Source organism: Trichomycterus rosablanca, chromosome 26, assembly GCF_030014385.1.
Source record: "Trichomycterus rosablanca isolate fTriRos1 chromosome 26, fTriRos1.hap1, whole genome shotgun sequence".
In the NCBI taxonomy this organism is placed as follows: Eukaryota; Metazoa; Chordata; class Actinopteri; order Siluriformes; family Trichomycteridae; genus Trichomycterus; species Trichomycterus rosablanca.
The window spans coordinates 5599310-5617331 of NC_086013.1; the positions used below are offsets into that span (position 1 = coordinate 5599310).

The window sequence follows — 18022 nt, forward strand, 5'->3', positions numbered from 1 at the left end:
TCACTTGAAATAATCTTTATTAAAACATATTGGAATACAGTAAATTACTATAGTAAAATGTAAAGTAATATCAAAATACATATATCTGATATATATACAGTGCTCGTCATAGGGCTGATTTTTACTTCTGTATCTGCAAGTGTGCAAACATGAGCTACTACACAAAAACACCTCCCTTTTCTTTACATTTACTTTCAATAGGGCAAGAATTGCATAGACGTGTCATAATATTTAGCACCTTTATTCCTAATATTAAAAATGACTAAGAAAGGAAGTACCAATAGTTTATTTTATAATGAACAGAACTATAAATAAAACTTATTATTGTAAAATACAGTTACTGTTGGCGGACATAATTAAAGCTATGCCAGCTGAGTCAAAGAAATCAGGGTTGTCGGAATATTTGCAGCCAATTAGAGGTAAAAATGAGCCGTATTTCGAAGATGAAAGCTTTAACGCATTAACCCCCTAATTATTTCACTTGGGTTACAGGTATATTGTCCTCTACATAACCTAAATCATCAAGCTGAGTAATGGAAGTACAAATCAGCCCTCAAATATGACCGGGGTTAAATGCTGACAGTGTGTGGAGACAAACAGTAAAGTACAGGAGGAAAAACAAAGTTAGACATGAGAAACATGGAAGACAAAGAGGATAGACGTCAACAGTCTTTGCTGCTCCTGGGCTCTGTGGCTTTGGTGAGGTTCCCCGTCTCTTTCTTTAAAACGTTCAACAGGGTCTGTGAACTTTCTAGAATCTGAAATGAGAGTAATGAGAATTATATTTACTTAGTTTAAAATCAAAATCAACCATGCCAAAATACATTAAATAACCAAAAGTATGTGGAACAACCCTAATTACTGAGTACAGGTGTGTAACCACTTTTAAGCAAGGTCCATAAAGACATGTTGTGATGAATTTAAATGGTGATTGCTCCCCAGGCAATCTTGTACAATTTAGCATAGCCAATTAGTCTTTCTCGACTGAGGACCCTGATCTCTTCAGTAGAAAGTATATTTGACACATACACAGTCCACCAACCCCTGCAAAAGCCCATACTTTAATAATTGCATGAGGCCAGAGTCACACGCTGATCGCCGCGTTCCTCCACTTCTGTACAAGTGCCTTGGGCTACTAACCATGGTCCTTACACAGCTTTGAAAACCCGACCCCTTCTTTTCCCCACCCAGCAGACTAGTGGCCAATTTTGGGCACCCTTGTACAAAACAGTAGAGTGGATGCTGATATAAATGCAGTTGGAGGAGGGGGGTGATGTCCACATACTTTTGGCCATGAATTTTATGTCAAAACTAGTTAAGTATTGTTTTAAAGTACTAGGGGCTTTAGGGCACTTTAATGTCACTGAATTAGAAGCTGGTTTTAGAATTCAGTAGTAGGTTTCAGTTGTTCTGTGGGTAGTAATAATAACCTTAATGAATGCTGTACATGCAGGCACACTCCCCCCCACATGTGGCTAATTAAAAAACAATACAGGACTGACGAGATCATTACTGGAGTAGCTTTGTGGGGGTGGGATGTGGCAGGAATGTCCACTGGTTTGTGTTGTATTTAAATTAAATGTTTTGTAACATGGAATCAGATAATCTGGGCATGTGCTTTTTTGAAAACCTATTATCTATAAAAAAAAAAAAAAAAGCTATTCTAAAACTATGTGAACCATCTTATGGATGTATTACATTAGTTTAGGGCAAAATAATAGATTTGTATAGAGTGGGATGGTATGTACAGTGGGGTCAAAAAGTATTTAGTCAGCCACTGATTGTGCAGGTTCTCCTACTTAGAAAGATGAGAGAGGTCTGTAATTTTCATCATAGGTACACTTCAACTATTGAACAATTGTAAGAAAATGGAAGACATACAAGACCATTAATAATCTCCCTTGGGGTCAAGATCTCATCTCGTGGGGTCAAAATGATCATGAGAACGGTGAGCAAAAATCCCAGAACTACACGGAGGGAACTGATGAATGACCTGCAGAAAGCTAGGACCAAAGTACCAAGGCTACCATCAGTAACACACTACGCCGAGAGGGACTCAAATCCTGCAGTGCCAGGCGTGTCCCCCTGCTTAAGCCAGTACATGTCCAGGCCCGTCTGAAGTTTGCCAGAGAGCATATGGATGATCCAGAAGAGGATTGGGAGAATATCATGTGGTCAGATGAAACCAAAATGGAACTTTTTGGTAAAAACTCAACTCGTCGTGTTTGGAGGAAGAAGAAGAACCCAAGAACACCATACCTACTGTGAAGCATGGGGGTGGAAACATCATGCTTTGGGGCTGTTTTTCTGCAAAGGGGACAGGACGACTGATCCGTGTTAAGGGAAGAATGAACGGGACCATGTATCGTGAGATTTTAAGCCAAAACCTCCTTCCATCAGTGAGAGCATTGAAGATGGAACGTGGCTGGGTCTTCCAGCATGACAATGATCCCAAACACACCGCTCGGGCAACGAAGGAGTGGCTCCGTAAAAAGCATTTCAAGGTCCTGGAGTGGCCTAGCCAGTCTCCATACCTCAACCCCATAGAAAATTTGTGGAGTCCGTGTTGCCCAGCGACAGCCCCAAAACATCACTGCTCTAGAGGAGATCTGCATGGAGGAATGGGCCAAAATACCAGCTACAGTGTGTGCAAACCTGGTGAAGACTTACAGGAAACGTTTGACCTCTGTCATTGCCAACAAAGGTTATGTTACAAAGTATTGAGTTGAACTTTTGTTATTGACCAAATACTTATTTTCCACCATAATTCACAAATAAATTCTTTAAAAATCCTACAATGTGATTTCCTGGATTTTTTTTTCTCATTTTGTCTCTCATAGTTGAAGTGTACCTATGATGAAAATTACAGACCTCTCTCATCTTTCTAAGTAGGAGAACCTGCACAATCAGTGGCTGACTAAATACTTTTTGGCCCCACTGTAGACTGTGGATGGTATCCTGGGAGATCTCCGCCCAGACCTGGATCAGGGCACCAGTGAGCAACTGGACAGTCTAAGGCACAGCTTGGTGGATTCAGGTCTGGTGGCCAGTCACGGCATCAATGCCTTTGTTATCCGAAAATCAGTTAGTAAGGATAAGGAGGGAATGTGTCTTTGGCCACCACCTGTAAAAGTATTTAATTTTTTGGGGTTGTCTTGTTGGTTCTCCAGTCACTTTCATTTCTGCCTAATAATGCTTTAGCTACATCTTTATCCTTTGAGGTCAAGAACACTCACATAGCATTTCCAATAGTTCCAAAAATGTCCAACAGTTCGGTGCTTTTACACTGCAAAAATCTGGTTCTCAGCCAGAAAAGTTGGTGACGTTCTGGCCCCATAATCTTGTTGGTCTGGAACCAACAAAAATATGACGCAAGTGGCCGATTAGGGAAGGGGGGATGTCGTAGCATCACATAGTATCTGTGGTTACACACTTTTTTTGCCATTGAAGAGAACCTCAGCAAAGGCATAAGATGCTTGTGCACATAAATAGAAATCAGAACAAGTGCCCACTGAGGTCACAGAATTTGACGGTGACAGATGTCAGTGCAACACCCTGCATATAAAAACCGTACACAATCATAACAGATGAAGCAAACGAAGCACTTGCATTGCGTCTTGACTTGCACTGCCGTGCACAGACGCCGATGATAGAACACCCATATCTTCATACATAATCGCTGGGCACTCAAACCGGTGTAAACAAGGGTCCGTTCTTTAAACGTGCACCAGTTCGCAGGAACCCGCACCAGCTTCGACACCACCAACAGCACTTTTGTTTATAAAGGGGTGGTATCACTCTACCTGCATTAGTGTTATTATATTAAAATGACCACTTCAAGTCTAAATCCAAACCTTCATGTAGGCCGCCTCCGTCTCTGCAATGGTGCGATCGAAATCGGCACGGGCGGTGAGGCGGCGGGACAGACTCTCATTTACGCGGCTCAGCTTCTCAGTCAGCACGCGGATGTCGTGCTGGAGACGAGCTTTCTCCTTTTCCTCCTGCTGGATCTGCTTATTCAGCTCCTCCCTTTTAAAGCAGAGCTCCTCTATGCCTGAAGAAACACAACAAATTTAATTACAGAACCCAGATGAATGCATAGCTTATTTCTTAATTAAATCTGACTAAGCTATGCATTTAATGCTCAAGCCCACCAATGCTGAAATCTCAAGCTCTCGAGTTTCACTCTCATCTGTGCAATTGACAGTAGGCTGTGCCTGAGGGTATTAAAGGTTGAATGGGTTCCTCATTGCTGCTGCAATGATGACCTCTACTGGCTGGTCAAGGCACCTGCACAAGTGATGGTTAATTCAGAGATAGCAGTGTGTGATACTGCTCTCTGTGAGACCCTCTCTGACAGGTGAAAAGAAGTGGTCGGTGTCTAAATGCGAGTTGGAAGGGGCACTTGATAGTCTGCGGCTCTCTTTGTTCTGGGTGTGGGTTTATCTAAATTGGGAGGTAATAGGGAAAAGATTTGTAGTCCACTGCACTGCACACCCAAGAAACGGTCCTTGTCTCGTAGGTGCAGCACTGCTCCTGGGGAGCAAGGTTCAATCCTTGGTTCTGTTTAATGTCTGTGAGCAGTCTGGCATCAATTTTCAATGTTCATCTGGGCTTTCTGCACATGCTAGGGTTTCCTTTAACTCTTTAAAACATGCAAATGGTGGATTTGCTGCCTTATTGATCTGTGGTTAATGAATAAGGAAATGATGACTGTTCTCTGCACAACATAATCACCACTAAAAGCATCAGTGTGATGCTCAATATGGTGCAGTGTAAGTGAGCATGGGTCATTAATTTATTCACATGGGGCCAAATTTCCATTTTCAACTAATCAGGACAAATTGAGCATTTGTTTTTAATAAAAAAGAACCGACATGGGAGCATTAACCACTTTCACTTAATCAGTTTCTATATCAGTGCTAAATTTTCCCCTATACACAGTTACGGTCAGTAGCTCTTGATGTAGGATGAATTCCTATTTACAATTAATTTGCAGGAAGATAGGGCCTCGTAGACCAGGCCGTCATGTAATAACCCTCTCACTACAGGAAACCTTTACATTTGTTTACATACTGAGAAGTGAGAAGCGCGTTACTCAGCACACTTTTTGCTGAACCATGCAAAAGTGATAAATTAAGGAGTTAAATCAACAACAAAGAATGCCACATGTCCCACTCATGTAATGAGCTCTGCCTTGGGCAGTGTTAGCTCAGCGGTTAATGTACTGGACTAAAGGGGATGTCGCTAGTTCAAGTCCCACTACTGCCTGGTTACCACTGGTGGCACCCTTTAACTCTAAATTGACAGTGTACTGTCTAAGCAATTGAGGATTAAGAGCCTTACTCAAGGGCCCTACAGTGACAACCTGGCAGTGGTGAGGTTTGAACCAGCAACCTTCTGATGACTACTTCAGTACCTTAACTGCTAGGCTACAACTGCCCTAGGTCGCAACTATAAGTAGCTCAAATGAGATAAAATGCATACACACAATCACTAAAAGAGCAAGTGTCTGTGGGAATTTGTGCCACTCAGTAAAAAGTGTTTAATATGGTCAAGATCAGGCTCTGTATAAGGAAAAGGAATTCCTCAACACCAAACTTGTCAACCATGTACAGTGGGGCCAAAAAGTATTTAGTCAGCCACTGATTGTGCAAGTTCTCCTACTTAGAAAGATGAGAGAGGTCTGTAATTTTCATCATAGGTACACTTCAACTATGAGAGACAAAATGAGAAAAAAAAATCCAGGAAATCACATTGTAGGATTTTTAAAGAATTTATTTGTAAATTATGGTGGAAAATAAGTATTTGGTCAATAACAAACAAGCAAGATTTCTGGCTCTCACAGACCTGTAACTACTTCTTTAAGAAGCTCTTCTGTCCTCCACTCGTTACCTGTATTAATGGCACCTGTTTCACATCGTTATCTGTATAAAAGACACCTGTCCACAGCCTCAAACAGTCAGACTCCAAACTCAACCATGGCCAAGACCAAAGAGCTGTCGAAGGACACCAGGAAGAAAATTGTAGACCTGCACCAGGCTGGGAAGAGTGAATCTACAATAGGCAAGCAGGTTGGTGTGAATAAATCAACTGTGGGAGCAATTGTAAGAAAATGGAAGACATACAAGACCATTGATAATCTCCCTCGATCCCGTGGGGTCAAAATGATCATGAGAACGGTGAGCAAAATATCCCAGAACTACACGGAAGGACCTGATGAATGACCTGCAGAGAGCTGGGACCAAAGTAACAAAGGGACCATCAGTAACACACTACGCCGAGAGGGACTCAAATCCTGCAGTGCCAGGCGTGTCCCCCTGCTTAAGCCAGTACATGTCCAGGCCCGTCTGAAGTTTGCCAGAGAGCATATGGATGATCCAGAAGAGGATTGGGAGAATATCATGTGGTCAGATGAAACCAAAATGGAACTTTTTAGTAAAAACTCAACTCGTCGTGTTTAGTGGAAGAAGAAAAACCCAAGAACACCATACCTACTGTGAAGCATGGGGGTGTAAACATCATGCTTTGGGGCTGTTTTTCTGCAAAGGGGACAGGACGACTGATCCGTGTTAAGGGAAGAATGAACGGGGCCATGTATCGTGAGATTTTAAGCCAAAACCTCCTTCCATCAGTGAGAGCATTGAAGATGGAACGTGGCTGGGTCTTCCAGCATGACAATGATCCCAAACACACCGCTCGGGCAACGAAGGAGTGGCTCCGTAAAAAGCATTTCAAGGTCCTGGAGTGGCCTAGCCAGTCTCCATACCTCAACCCCATAGAAAATTTGTGGAGTCCGTGTTGCCCAGCGACAGCCCCAAAACATCACTGCTCTAGAGGAGATCTGCATGGAGGAATGGGCCAAAATACCAGCTACAGTGTGTGCAAACCTGGTGAAGACTTACAGGAAACGTTTGACCTCTGTCATTGCCAACAAAGGTTATGTTACAAAGTATTGAGTTGAACTTTTGTTATTGACCAAATACTTATTTTCCACCATAATTTACAAATAAATTCTTTAAAAATCCTACAATGTGATTTCCTGGATTTTTTTTTTCTCATTTTGTCTCTCATAGTTGTAGTGTACCTATGATAAAAATTACAGACCTCTCTCATCTTTCTAAGTAGGAGAACTTGCACAATCAGTGGCTGACTAAATACTTTTTGGCCCCACTGTATTTATGGACCTTTCTTAGTACACAGGGCCACAGTCTTGCTGGAACACACAAGTGCCCTTCCCAAACTGTCCTCAAATGTTTTTATACACACGTTGGCAACAGCTGTGGCTGAAACACTTGAGCTGAATATTTTGCATCTTCTTCCAGTATAATGGCAAATCTCTATTCATGACTTGGTGTAATACCTAAGCTACAGGGGTCAGGAAAAGCTTCTTTATTATGATTAGCATGTTTAGTCAGCATTTGTAATGAACAGGTTGTTACAGACTTGATGTAAAATCTATATTATATATTATGTTCAGCTTACTGTTTTACATTACTGCCATGTTAACTGTGGCACTGTATTGTAATCAATAAAGTATAAAGACTTATTGATATGCAACTCAAGTAATAATGTCGGTTAATGTCGGGTATTGGTTAAAAGAAATTGACATCACTAGTGCCATCCTGATAAACCCTGACTAACTTTTAGTTAGCTTAAAGCTAATTAATTATCTGTAATTAAATAACATTTATTTAATTACTAATTAATGAAAAACAATTGGTACTGTATAACGTAAGCTACTATTTTACCTAGTATAGTTAACTAGAGATGTTGATATGCATAGGCAATGTTACAAGTATGTCGATTAAAATTGGGTAGCAACATGCCACATGATTAATTACATTTAGTTAATTAGCTGTAATTAACTATTTAATTAACGTTACTTATTTAAATAATAATTTATTTATTAAGAAGCGGAGGGGCTGCTTCTTATTTTCTTTCAAAGGCTTTAAAATCGCATTTTTTTTCTTTCCCCTTTTGCGCATCCAATTGTTCAATTTGCATCGTGCTTCCTCTCTGTCTATGCCGAACCCCGCCCTGACCGAGGGGATCGAAGCTAACCCATATCCCCTCCGAAACATGGGCAGCAGCCGGATGCATTTTTGCCACCCACACATTGATGAGTTTGGCGCCACCTAGCGTTGCGTGCGGAGAGACACACCCTAAGGGCACGCCTCCTCATCTCTTATGCAGGCGCCTCTAATCAGCCGGCAGAGGTCGTAATCGCATTCTGACAGAGAGAGACCCACATCCGGTTCTTTGTCCCGCCCCCCCAACTGAGAAACCGGCCAATCGTTGCTCATACAGCCACTCGGCCTTGAACCGGTGAAGCAGAGCTGGATTCGATACGAGGTACTCAGAATCCAGCCCTGGTTGCAGCGTGTCTTTTTACCGCTGCGCCACCTGAGCGGCTTAGGCTATAACCTAACATTTTACATTGTAGTTAAGTAGAGATGATGACAAGCATTAGCAGTGATACAAGTATGTCGAATAAAAGGTGGGTGATTTACATTAATTTAATTAGCTGTAATTAAATAATAAATAAATAATTAATTATCTAATAACAACTACTTGTTTAATTACAACCAAGAGATGGTGACAAGTGTTAGCAAAGATACAAGTATGTCGAATAAAAGGTGGGTGGTAGGTTAACACCACACTAAATGATTTACATTAATGTAATTAGCTGTCATTAAAACGCAAATAAATAATTGATTATCGCATAACAACTAATTGTTTAATAATTACACCTAATTATTTAAATAATTCTTAAATGGGCTGCCTTTTATTTCCATTCAAAAGCAAAAAACATCGAAGAACTTATTACATTTTAACAGTATAATGTAAGGCTATAAGCTACTATTTTACCTAGTATAGTTACCTAGAGGGGTTGGTAAGCATAGGCAATGTTACAAGTATGTCGATTAAATACATGATTAATTACATTTAGTTAATTAGCTGTAATGAACTATTTAATTAAAGCTAATTATTCAAATAACTAATTTAGTTGAAATTAGTAGAAATAAAACAGTAGAATTTAAGGCTATAAGCGAACATTTGACATTAGCCATCAAAGAATAAATGATTTACATTTGCATTAGCAGCGATACACGTATGTCGAATTAAGGTGGGTAGCAACACCACATGATTTATTACATTTATTTAATTAGCTGCAATTAAATAATTATCTAATTACAGCTAATTCTTTCAATAAATAATTCATTCTAAAAAAGCTGTTGGGTAACTGAAACGTGAAGTAGAGTATTGTGGCGCCGGCGAGTAGGAAGGATAGCCTCGGGGCCGCAAGTGAGCTGCCTTTGGCAACTCAGTGGTTTAGGGACAGACACCCATTCATACACACATACGATCATACAACAGACTACTTACCCAGCTACTTACCCAGCCCTCACCGCAGCCACCCTACTCCCAACACCAGGATACACAGCTACGGTGAGCCTAGACACCACTGCTGCAAGGCTTTCTGGGTAAAGCCCGTGCCAGGCCCCCAGTGGCGACGCTACATTGCCCCCTCCCTAATGGTCAACCAACCCGGTGACCAACTCACCAGCGTCCACTGGGTGGCTCCATGTCCGGACCGCACCCCATTACACTGCCGAGCCGCCGTTCTACCCACTGCTGCACCTGGCCTACTGGAACACCGCACTGACCCGATCAGTGGGCAGGGCACAAGAAGACGAACACCGTCCTCCCAGCCGCCAGTAACACATGCCCCCGCAGCAACACCTGGGCTAGCGCAATCGGACAGATCGGGCATATTGGCCCACCAAACCATCAGAGCCACCCAAACACCACGATCCCACTTCTGACACCAATGTGGCGCCGGCGAGTAGGAAGGATAGCCTCGGGGCCGCAAGTGAGCTGCCTTTGGCAGTTCACTCAGTGGTTTAGGGACAGACACCCATTCATACACACATATAAGCTACTTACCCAGCCCTCACCGCAGCCACCCTACTCCCAACACCAGGACACACAGCTACGGTGAGCCTAGACACCACTGCTGCAAGGCTTTCTGGGTAAAGCCCGTGCCAGGCCCCCAGTGGCGACGCTACAGTATAATTAAAGGCTACAAGCTAACATTTTACAAGATGGTGACAAGTATGGGCGTAACACCACAGTAAATGATTTACATTAAATTAATTAGCTGTAATTAAATAATAAATAAATAATTAATTATTTAATAACAAGTAATTGCTTAATTATAATCAAAAGATGGTGACGAGCATTAGCAATGATACAAGTATGTCGAATAAAAAGGTGAGGGTTACACCACAATAAATGATTTACATGAATTGAATTAGCTGTAGTTAAATAATAAATAAATAATTAATTATTTAATAACTAATTGTTTAATTGCAGCCAATTATTTAAAAAAAGCTATAAACTAACATTTTACATTGTAGTTAGTTACTATAGATGATGATAAACAGAAGCAATGATACAAGTATGTCTTAAAGGTGTACAGTAACACCACAATAAATTATTTACTATTATTTAATTTGCTGTTTTTAATATAAAGTTTATGTATGGATATACAGATTTTACGAATTGTTTTTTTGTTTTAACTTGACTGATAAAAATCAGAACATTTCACATTAACCGCAAATATAACGTTTGTACACTCATGTGCTAGAGAAGCTGACTGATAGGTGGTGAACCACTTGTTGGTACATTTGCAGAATAACGATTAACGATGTTATAACCCATACAAAATGTTTTATTTCGACTTCATTCATTCATACATACAACTGCTAATGTCAAAAATCGGCGATTTTAAGAACGTTGAGACCATACATCTGTTTTCTTTTTAAAGAAAAACTCACATTAGTTACACAATCACTACATCCAGAATATTTTCGCATTATTAATTAATTAATCAATATTTTATATAATGCATGACGTGTTTACTAGGTGATTTGTAAGAAGCTGGATTAACTGGTTACTTACACTTGACCAGTTCGTTGTTGTAGGTTTGCAGTGCAGCTCCTTGTTGGCTCATTCTGATCCAGTACTGATCGACCACTGATCCCTCATACAGTGCAAATATAAACTTTATCAGCTTAGTTTACTGATGAATGTGTTACTTTATTACTTTTATTAACCAAACCTCGAGTACTGATCAGCTCAACTCTCCCTCCTGTATCCACAGCAACTTCAGAAAGCCGTTTATCAAGGTCCGCTGGCGTTTACGTCATCAAAACGCGATTCATGCCAAAATAAGAGCGGGATACAAATTTTGATGGTACACCGTTGAAACGCATTAAGAGATAAAAGGCTTTGCAGTAAATGTATTCCTGAGAACAATTTTGTTGTTTAAAATTGTGAAAGCTCTTTTTAAATTATGTCTGTGGCTATTTATTATAGTAATAATGATTATCATCATCATTAAAATAATAATAATAATAATAATAATACTTTTTAAAATTACATAATTTAGTCATATGTATTTTCATAGGACGAAGGTTGTAGTAGTTACCAAAGCTGCGTCCGGAATCGCATACTTACAGAGTATGCACTAGATTGGAGGAAGTATGCACTACTCTGCAGGTAAAAAAGTACATACTTCCAGTACAGAAGTATGCAGTATGCACACAACACTGCTACGCACTACATCCGCCATCTTTCCAACGTCAAGTGATGACGTGAGACGTGATGACGTAATATCACCATGGTTACAGACTCATTACAAACCCCACTCGCCAAACTTTTGGATATTTATCGTGTTTTTGTTATTAATTCGTCTTTAAAATGTTTTATTTTATTTATCTTACTTACACTTGTAAACAGAGGACCGCTATCTTACTTGTTTCTTATTACGCTTCGAACGCCTACGCAGCTCCAGTTGCATTATGGGATACATTAACGGACCGCAAGTGTGCATCGCTTGCATACTCAAACATGGCTGCCCAATAAGTAGGTCATCCGGGTACTTCTCGCGTACCTCTTTGTGTATAATATGTATTCGGACATACTAACCGCTCTCGCGTACTCATTTCGCGTACTATTGAGTATGGAAGTATGCGATTCCGGACGCAGCCCAAGTCACTTGCATTACTTACTACAATAGCATTACATAATAAAAGTCTTACAGCATGGGTGCAGTCAATTAATCAATTCCCTCGGCTTCTTCCCGTTAGGGGTCGCCGGCTGATCGTGATCTGCATTATTGACTTGGCACAGTTTTTACGCCGGATGCCCTTCCTTGACACAACCCTCCCTATTTATCTGGGCTTGGGACCTGCACTACAATGCACTGGTTTATGCATCCTAGCAGCTAGATACCTATTGAGTATCTCCAATTCAGTGTCTCCAATTAGCCTGGCTGCTTGTTTTGGAATGTGGGAGGAAACCGGAGCTCCCGGAGGAAACCCACGCAGACACGGGGAGAACATGCAAACTCCACACAGAAAGGACCCGGAGCGCCCCACCTGGGGATCGAACCCAGGACCTTCTTACTGTGAGGCGACAGTGCTACCCACTTAGCCACCGTGCCGCCCAGCATGGGTACAGTAATAAAGAATGAAATATAGAAAATGAACAACAATTGAGAAACATAAATTTTCATATAACCTAGGAAACTACTACAACCTTCATCATATAATGTTTGTTTTACCATTTTTGTTAATTTTTTACATTTTATTCTTTATTACTATACCCACACTGTAGGGCTTTTTCTGTAATTTAGGTGTCGTAGGTGTAACATGTCACTAGGTAACTACATTGCTTATTACATTAAAATTTACTGTCATCATTTTTAGAATTATATATTTTTTTACTGTAGCCGTACTGTAGGACTTGTAGCCAATGGTACATGTTACTAGGTTTGTTTGTTTGTTTATTAGGATTTTAACGTTATGTTTTACAGAAACAGCATTTACTCATTACACAAGATCATCAGTTCACACACGGTTATATCGAACACAGTCATGGACAATTTAGTGTCTCCAATTCACCTCACTTGCACGTCTTTGGACCGTGGGAGGAAACCGGAGCATCCCGGGGAAACCCACACGGACACGGGGAGAACATGCAAACTCCACACAGAAAGGACCCGGAGCGCCCCACCTGGGGATCGAACCCAGGACCTTCTTACTGTGAGGCGACAGTGCTACCCACTTAGCCACCGTGCCGCCCTGTCACTAAGAAATATGTAACTATAACACGGCTTCATGCACTTTTGAGAGGCTCCCTCGGCTTTTCAATGCAGATGAACCTCACAATCACGTAATAGTTATAGATAGCTATAGTTTTTTTAGATAATAATAATAATAATAATAGAATTTTATTTATAAGCGCCTTTCAGGATACACAAGGACACTTTACACATCAAAGAAATTAAAAGAGAACAACAGAAAAGGTATAAAACGAGTAATAAAACATAAGAAAGTAAATAGTACTACTGCAAATATTGAGAATAAAAACAAATTAAAAACAAGTATTCAATAAAACTAAGAATTATGGAAAGCAGTTCTAAAGAGATAAGTTTTTAATTGCTTCTTAAAAATTGTCAAGGAGGAACATGAGCGGAGATAAAGGGGGATGGTGTTCCATAACTTTGGGCCAACAACACTAAACGCTCTTTCACCGTACATGCGCAGCTTGACAGGAGGTACAGAGAGCAAGCTGGCATCAGCAGACCGGAGCGAGCGTGAAGGACAGTATCTGGTCAGCAGAACAGAGAGATAGTCAGGAGCCAGACCATGCAGGGACTTGAATACTAAGAGGAGTATTTTGTAGTTTATGCGATATTGGACTGGAAGCCAGTGCAGATCTTTTAGTATAGGAGTGATGTGTTGCCAAGAGCTTGTATGTGTGAGAACTCTTGCTGCAGAATTCTGAACATACTGAAGCTTCTTCAGACTACGGGAAGGAAGCCCGATTAATACAGAGTTACAGTAGTCCAACCTGGATGTGATGAAAGCATGTATGAGGGTTTCAGCTACAGAGTTAGGAAGAGAAGGACGTAGTCTGGCAATATTTTTTAGGTGGAAAAAGGCTATTTTAGTTACGTTGTTTATATGAGCCTCCAAGGTAAGTGTGGAGTCCAGTATAACACCAAGATTGCGGACCTGGGCCACAGAGGACGTAATGAACCCTGGGATAGATATTGTTGGTTGACCAATCTTCTTAAATGTAGAAGGTGATGCAATAAGAATGGCTTCAGATTTGTTGTTATTCAATTTCAGGAAGTTCTTAGCCATCCATTTTCTTATATCAGTTAAACAGCTGATCAGTGCATCAGGAGGTAATGTATCAGAGGGTTTAGTGCAGATGTAAATTTGAGTATCATCCGCATAACAATGAAACTGAAGACCATGTTGTCGGATAATATCACCAAGAGGAAACATATAAATTATGAAAAGAAGAGGGCCGAGTACAGAACCCTGCGGGACACCATGAAAGAGAGGTACGGTATCCGACCTGAAATTGCCCAGGGAAACAAACTGCAGCCTGTCAGTGAGATATGACCGAAACCACGCCAGTGCCATGCCAGTGATCCCTATCCAGCTCTCCAGCCTGTGCAGCAGTGTGTCATGACAGACCGTGTCAAATGCTGCAGTTAGATCAAGCAGTACCAGAATGTTAACTAGGCCAGAATCAGCTGCCAAAAGTAAATCATTCATAACCCTCACAAGGGCAGACTCGGTGCTGTGGTTAGCTCTAAAACCAGACTGAAATGGCTCAAAGAGGTTATGGGAAGTCAGGTGCTCCTTGAGTTGACATGAAACTGCACGTTCAAGTAGCTTACTCAGGAAAGGCAGGTTAGATATGGGACGATAGTTTTTGAAGTCATCAGGCACAAGTCCCGGCTTCTTTAACACTGGACTAATGCTAGCAAGCTTTAAGTTAGGGGGAACAAGTCCAGAGCTGAGAGAAGCGTTTATGATATTAGTGATAAGAGGACAAAGCGATGGCAGACATGCTTTAACCAGGGTGGTAGACAAGGGGTCCAGAATACAAGTAGTCGATCTGGAACCCTTGATAAGCCTGGCTACAGAGCTAACATCAATAGGGTGGAAGAAGGACAAACAGTGGTTAACTGGAGAACATGGCTCTGTACGATCCAGGGGGCAGGTAACAGAATGAAACTCTGAGTAGATGTTACTAACCTTCCCATTAAAAAAGGACAAGAAGTCACTACAGAGAGCTGTTGAGGGAGTAAGTGGGAAACTATTGGCAGGCCGCAGCAGTTTATTTACTGTAGAGAAAAGAGCTCTTGGATTTCCCTGGCAGTTAGTGATATTAACAGAATGAAAATCAATCTTAGCCTTATTTAGAGCAGTTTTATATGCAAGGATATGATCCTTATAAGCGACCGCATGAATTGTCAGTTTAGTTTTCTTACTGAGGCGCTCCAGTTGGCGGCCTTGTGCTTTCATTAACCTGAGCTCTGGAGTAAACCAAGGGGCAGAATGGCGAAAGGTCACAACACGTTTTTGAAGAGGAGCATGCAAATTAAGTGTAGCTGAAACTATGTTATTGTAATGAATGACAAGGTCGTCAGGAGATGTCATAGTCTGGGGAATAGAGAACTGATCAAGGGTATTCATAAGAACAGCGGGACTGGCATTTCTAAGATTCCTAAAAACAATGCTGCGAGGGGCATGCTTTCTTGTAGAATGGAGTGATAGCAATAGGTCAAATACCACAGCTCCGTGATCAGAAACATGAAACTCTGTAACATGCAAATTTGAAAGGGAGACAGAGGGGGTAGAACAGACCAGGTCCAGGATATGACCATGAGAGTGAGTGGGGGAAGCCACATGTTGAGTGAGGTCAAAACAGTGCAGCACATTAAGAAAATCCGTGGCATGGACACATTTCCCTGAGTCAATGTGAATGTTAAAATCACCCAACAGTATCATTGATGGAAATAATGGACAGAGCGAAGCTAACAGTTCAGACAGCTCCGATAAAAAAGTAGGTACAGAATTTGATCTAGGCGGACGATAAACCAGCAATATCAATAAGGGCTTTGACCCAGCTATTTTCAGAGCAAGACATTCAAAAGAGGTAGTAGGCTGAAGAAACACTGTATGGACCCTGTAGGTAGAGCGATGAAGGACTGCCAGTCCACCTCCGCGACCAGTTGTGCGCGGCTTATCAATATACTGAAAGCCGGGGGGGGTGGCTTCATTCAGTGCCAGGTATTCACCTGGTTGCTGCCATGTTTCAGTCAGCAGAATAAAGTCAAAGTTATTGTCCAAAATGACGTCAGCTATAATAGGCGCTTTGTTGTTAATGGAGCGTACATTAAGCAGAGCGAATTTAGCGATAGAACACGGGGCGGGGTTATGCGTGGCTGACCAATCAGGAATCTTCGGAATTTGCCGCAATAATGAATTATCCACTGAGCGTTGAGGTTTGGAACAGCGGCGGCTCAAGCTCCAGATGCGGGGGATAAATCCAGGTTTTGCCGCTTGATAGCTCCAGAATGGAGTGGAGCGGGAGCCACGGTGAATATAGCGTGGACGACGAGCTATTCCCAAGTGTAAACAGGTATGAAACACAGCAGGAGGGAGCCTGTAGCTCATGTCCTTAAGCTGTATAAGTTCGCTGGCAGTATATGTGGTTGCCATAGTGATTTGCAGAAGCACTTCGGGACCCCAAATGACACAGAAAACTACTCCGATTAGCACCAGGACACCCTCAGCGGCTACAGCTGCTAGGAGCTGGCTAATAAAACTCATTGTGACATACTACAGAAACACAGCCAAGTAAATACATCAAGCAAATACACCACGTTAGCCTACTAGTCACAACCGCTAGCCTACGTCGTGAAAAAGCAGTTTTATTTACTCATCAAGACATAAGGAGGAACAAACACACCACAGACGAGAGAGTACAGACTTACTCGGATGAAGCTGGTTTGTACCGGGCGGGTAGTGAAAGGGAAAGCTCGTGTTAGGCAGGTATCAGTGTACATGTATGAGTAACAGCACAGCAAACAGCAGATAGCAGACAACAGCAGCGGCAGAAGGTCCAGCCGGGAAGATATTCCAGTGTAAGCTTTCGGCAGATAATACATAAAGTCCAGTAACGTAGTGTGTCCAGACACCTAACACCTAAAAGACCCTAAACATAAAAACAACTAAAACAAGAAAAAAAGAAAAGAAAAGAAAGAACCGGAGCAAAGCGGCAGCCAAACGCGCACAGCGTACTTGCAACCCGGAAGTGGGGACAACACACCACCACCATGTCATTGTAACGTCAATAAAAGGCTGTTTAACTTTATTTGGAAAAATAAAGGGCATTTAGTAAGGAAAGATGTGCTGAAAAATGATCTCTCAAATGGGGGACTTCATGTACTGGACTTTACAACCCTCAACCAAATTATCAAAATAAATGTAATTTAAAAAAATGATTACAAGCCGCTCAGGTGGCGCAGCGGTAAAAAGAGACGCGCTGCAACCAGGGCTGGATTCTGAGACCGTGGTATCGAATCCAGCCTTGCTTTACCGGTTCGAAGCTGAGTGGCTATATGGCCGGTTGCTCATATGGGGGGTGGGACAAAGAACCGGATGTGGGTCTCTCTCTGTCAGAATGCGATTACGTTCTCTGCCGGCTGATTGGAGGCGCTTACACAGAGATGGGAGAGGGTGCCCTTAGGGTGTGTCTCTCCGCATGCAACGCTGGGTGGCGCCAAACTCGTCAATGTGTGGGTGGCAAAGATGCATCTGGCTGCTGCTCGTGTTTCGGAGGGGATACGGGTTAGCTTCAATCACCTCCGTCGGGGCAGGGTTCGGCATAGACAGAGAGGAAGCGCGATGCTAATTGAACAATTGGATGCACTAAAAGGGGAGAAAAAGGGGTAAAATAAAAAAAATAAAAAATAAATGATTACAAAAATTCCTCAGATATTATAGCTTATTTGATTTAAATAAGATTGTTTTTTTTTTTTTACTCAAATGTCCTTATAAAGTATCCAAGCTCCCAATTAAACTTTCTGCTTTTTATAAAGCAGTTAATTTATAAACACCCCCCCCCCCCCCCATTTTTG

The 18022-nt window shown here is 41.6% G+C and overlaps 1 protein-coding gene across 2 annotated transcripts; it reads right to left on the minus strand.

The window, feature by feature from the left end:
• On the minus strand, positions 1–17211 carry ssna1 (Sjogren syndrome nuclear autoantigen 1). 2 transcript variants are annotated; one of them, XM_062989044.1, is made up of 4 exons: positions 16877–17211; positions 10969–11043; positions 3855–4054; positions 1–758 (listed from the first exon to the last, which is right to left on the minus strand). In XM_062989044.1, coding segments are annotated over exons 1-4 (372 nt in total). In that variant the 5' UTR covers positions 16878–17211; the 3' UTR covers positions 1–662. The 2 variants fall into 2 exon arrangements, with proteins under 2 accessions (XP_062845114.1, XP_062845115.1); XM_062989045.1 differs by lacking the exon at positions 16877–17211 and adding an exon at positions 11825–11985 and having other exon boundaries at positions 10969–11200.
• Between the last annotated feature and the right edge of the window lie 811 nt (positions 17212–18022).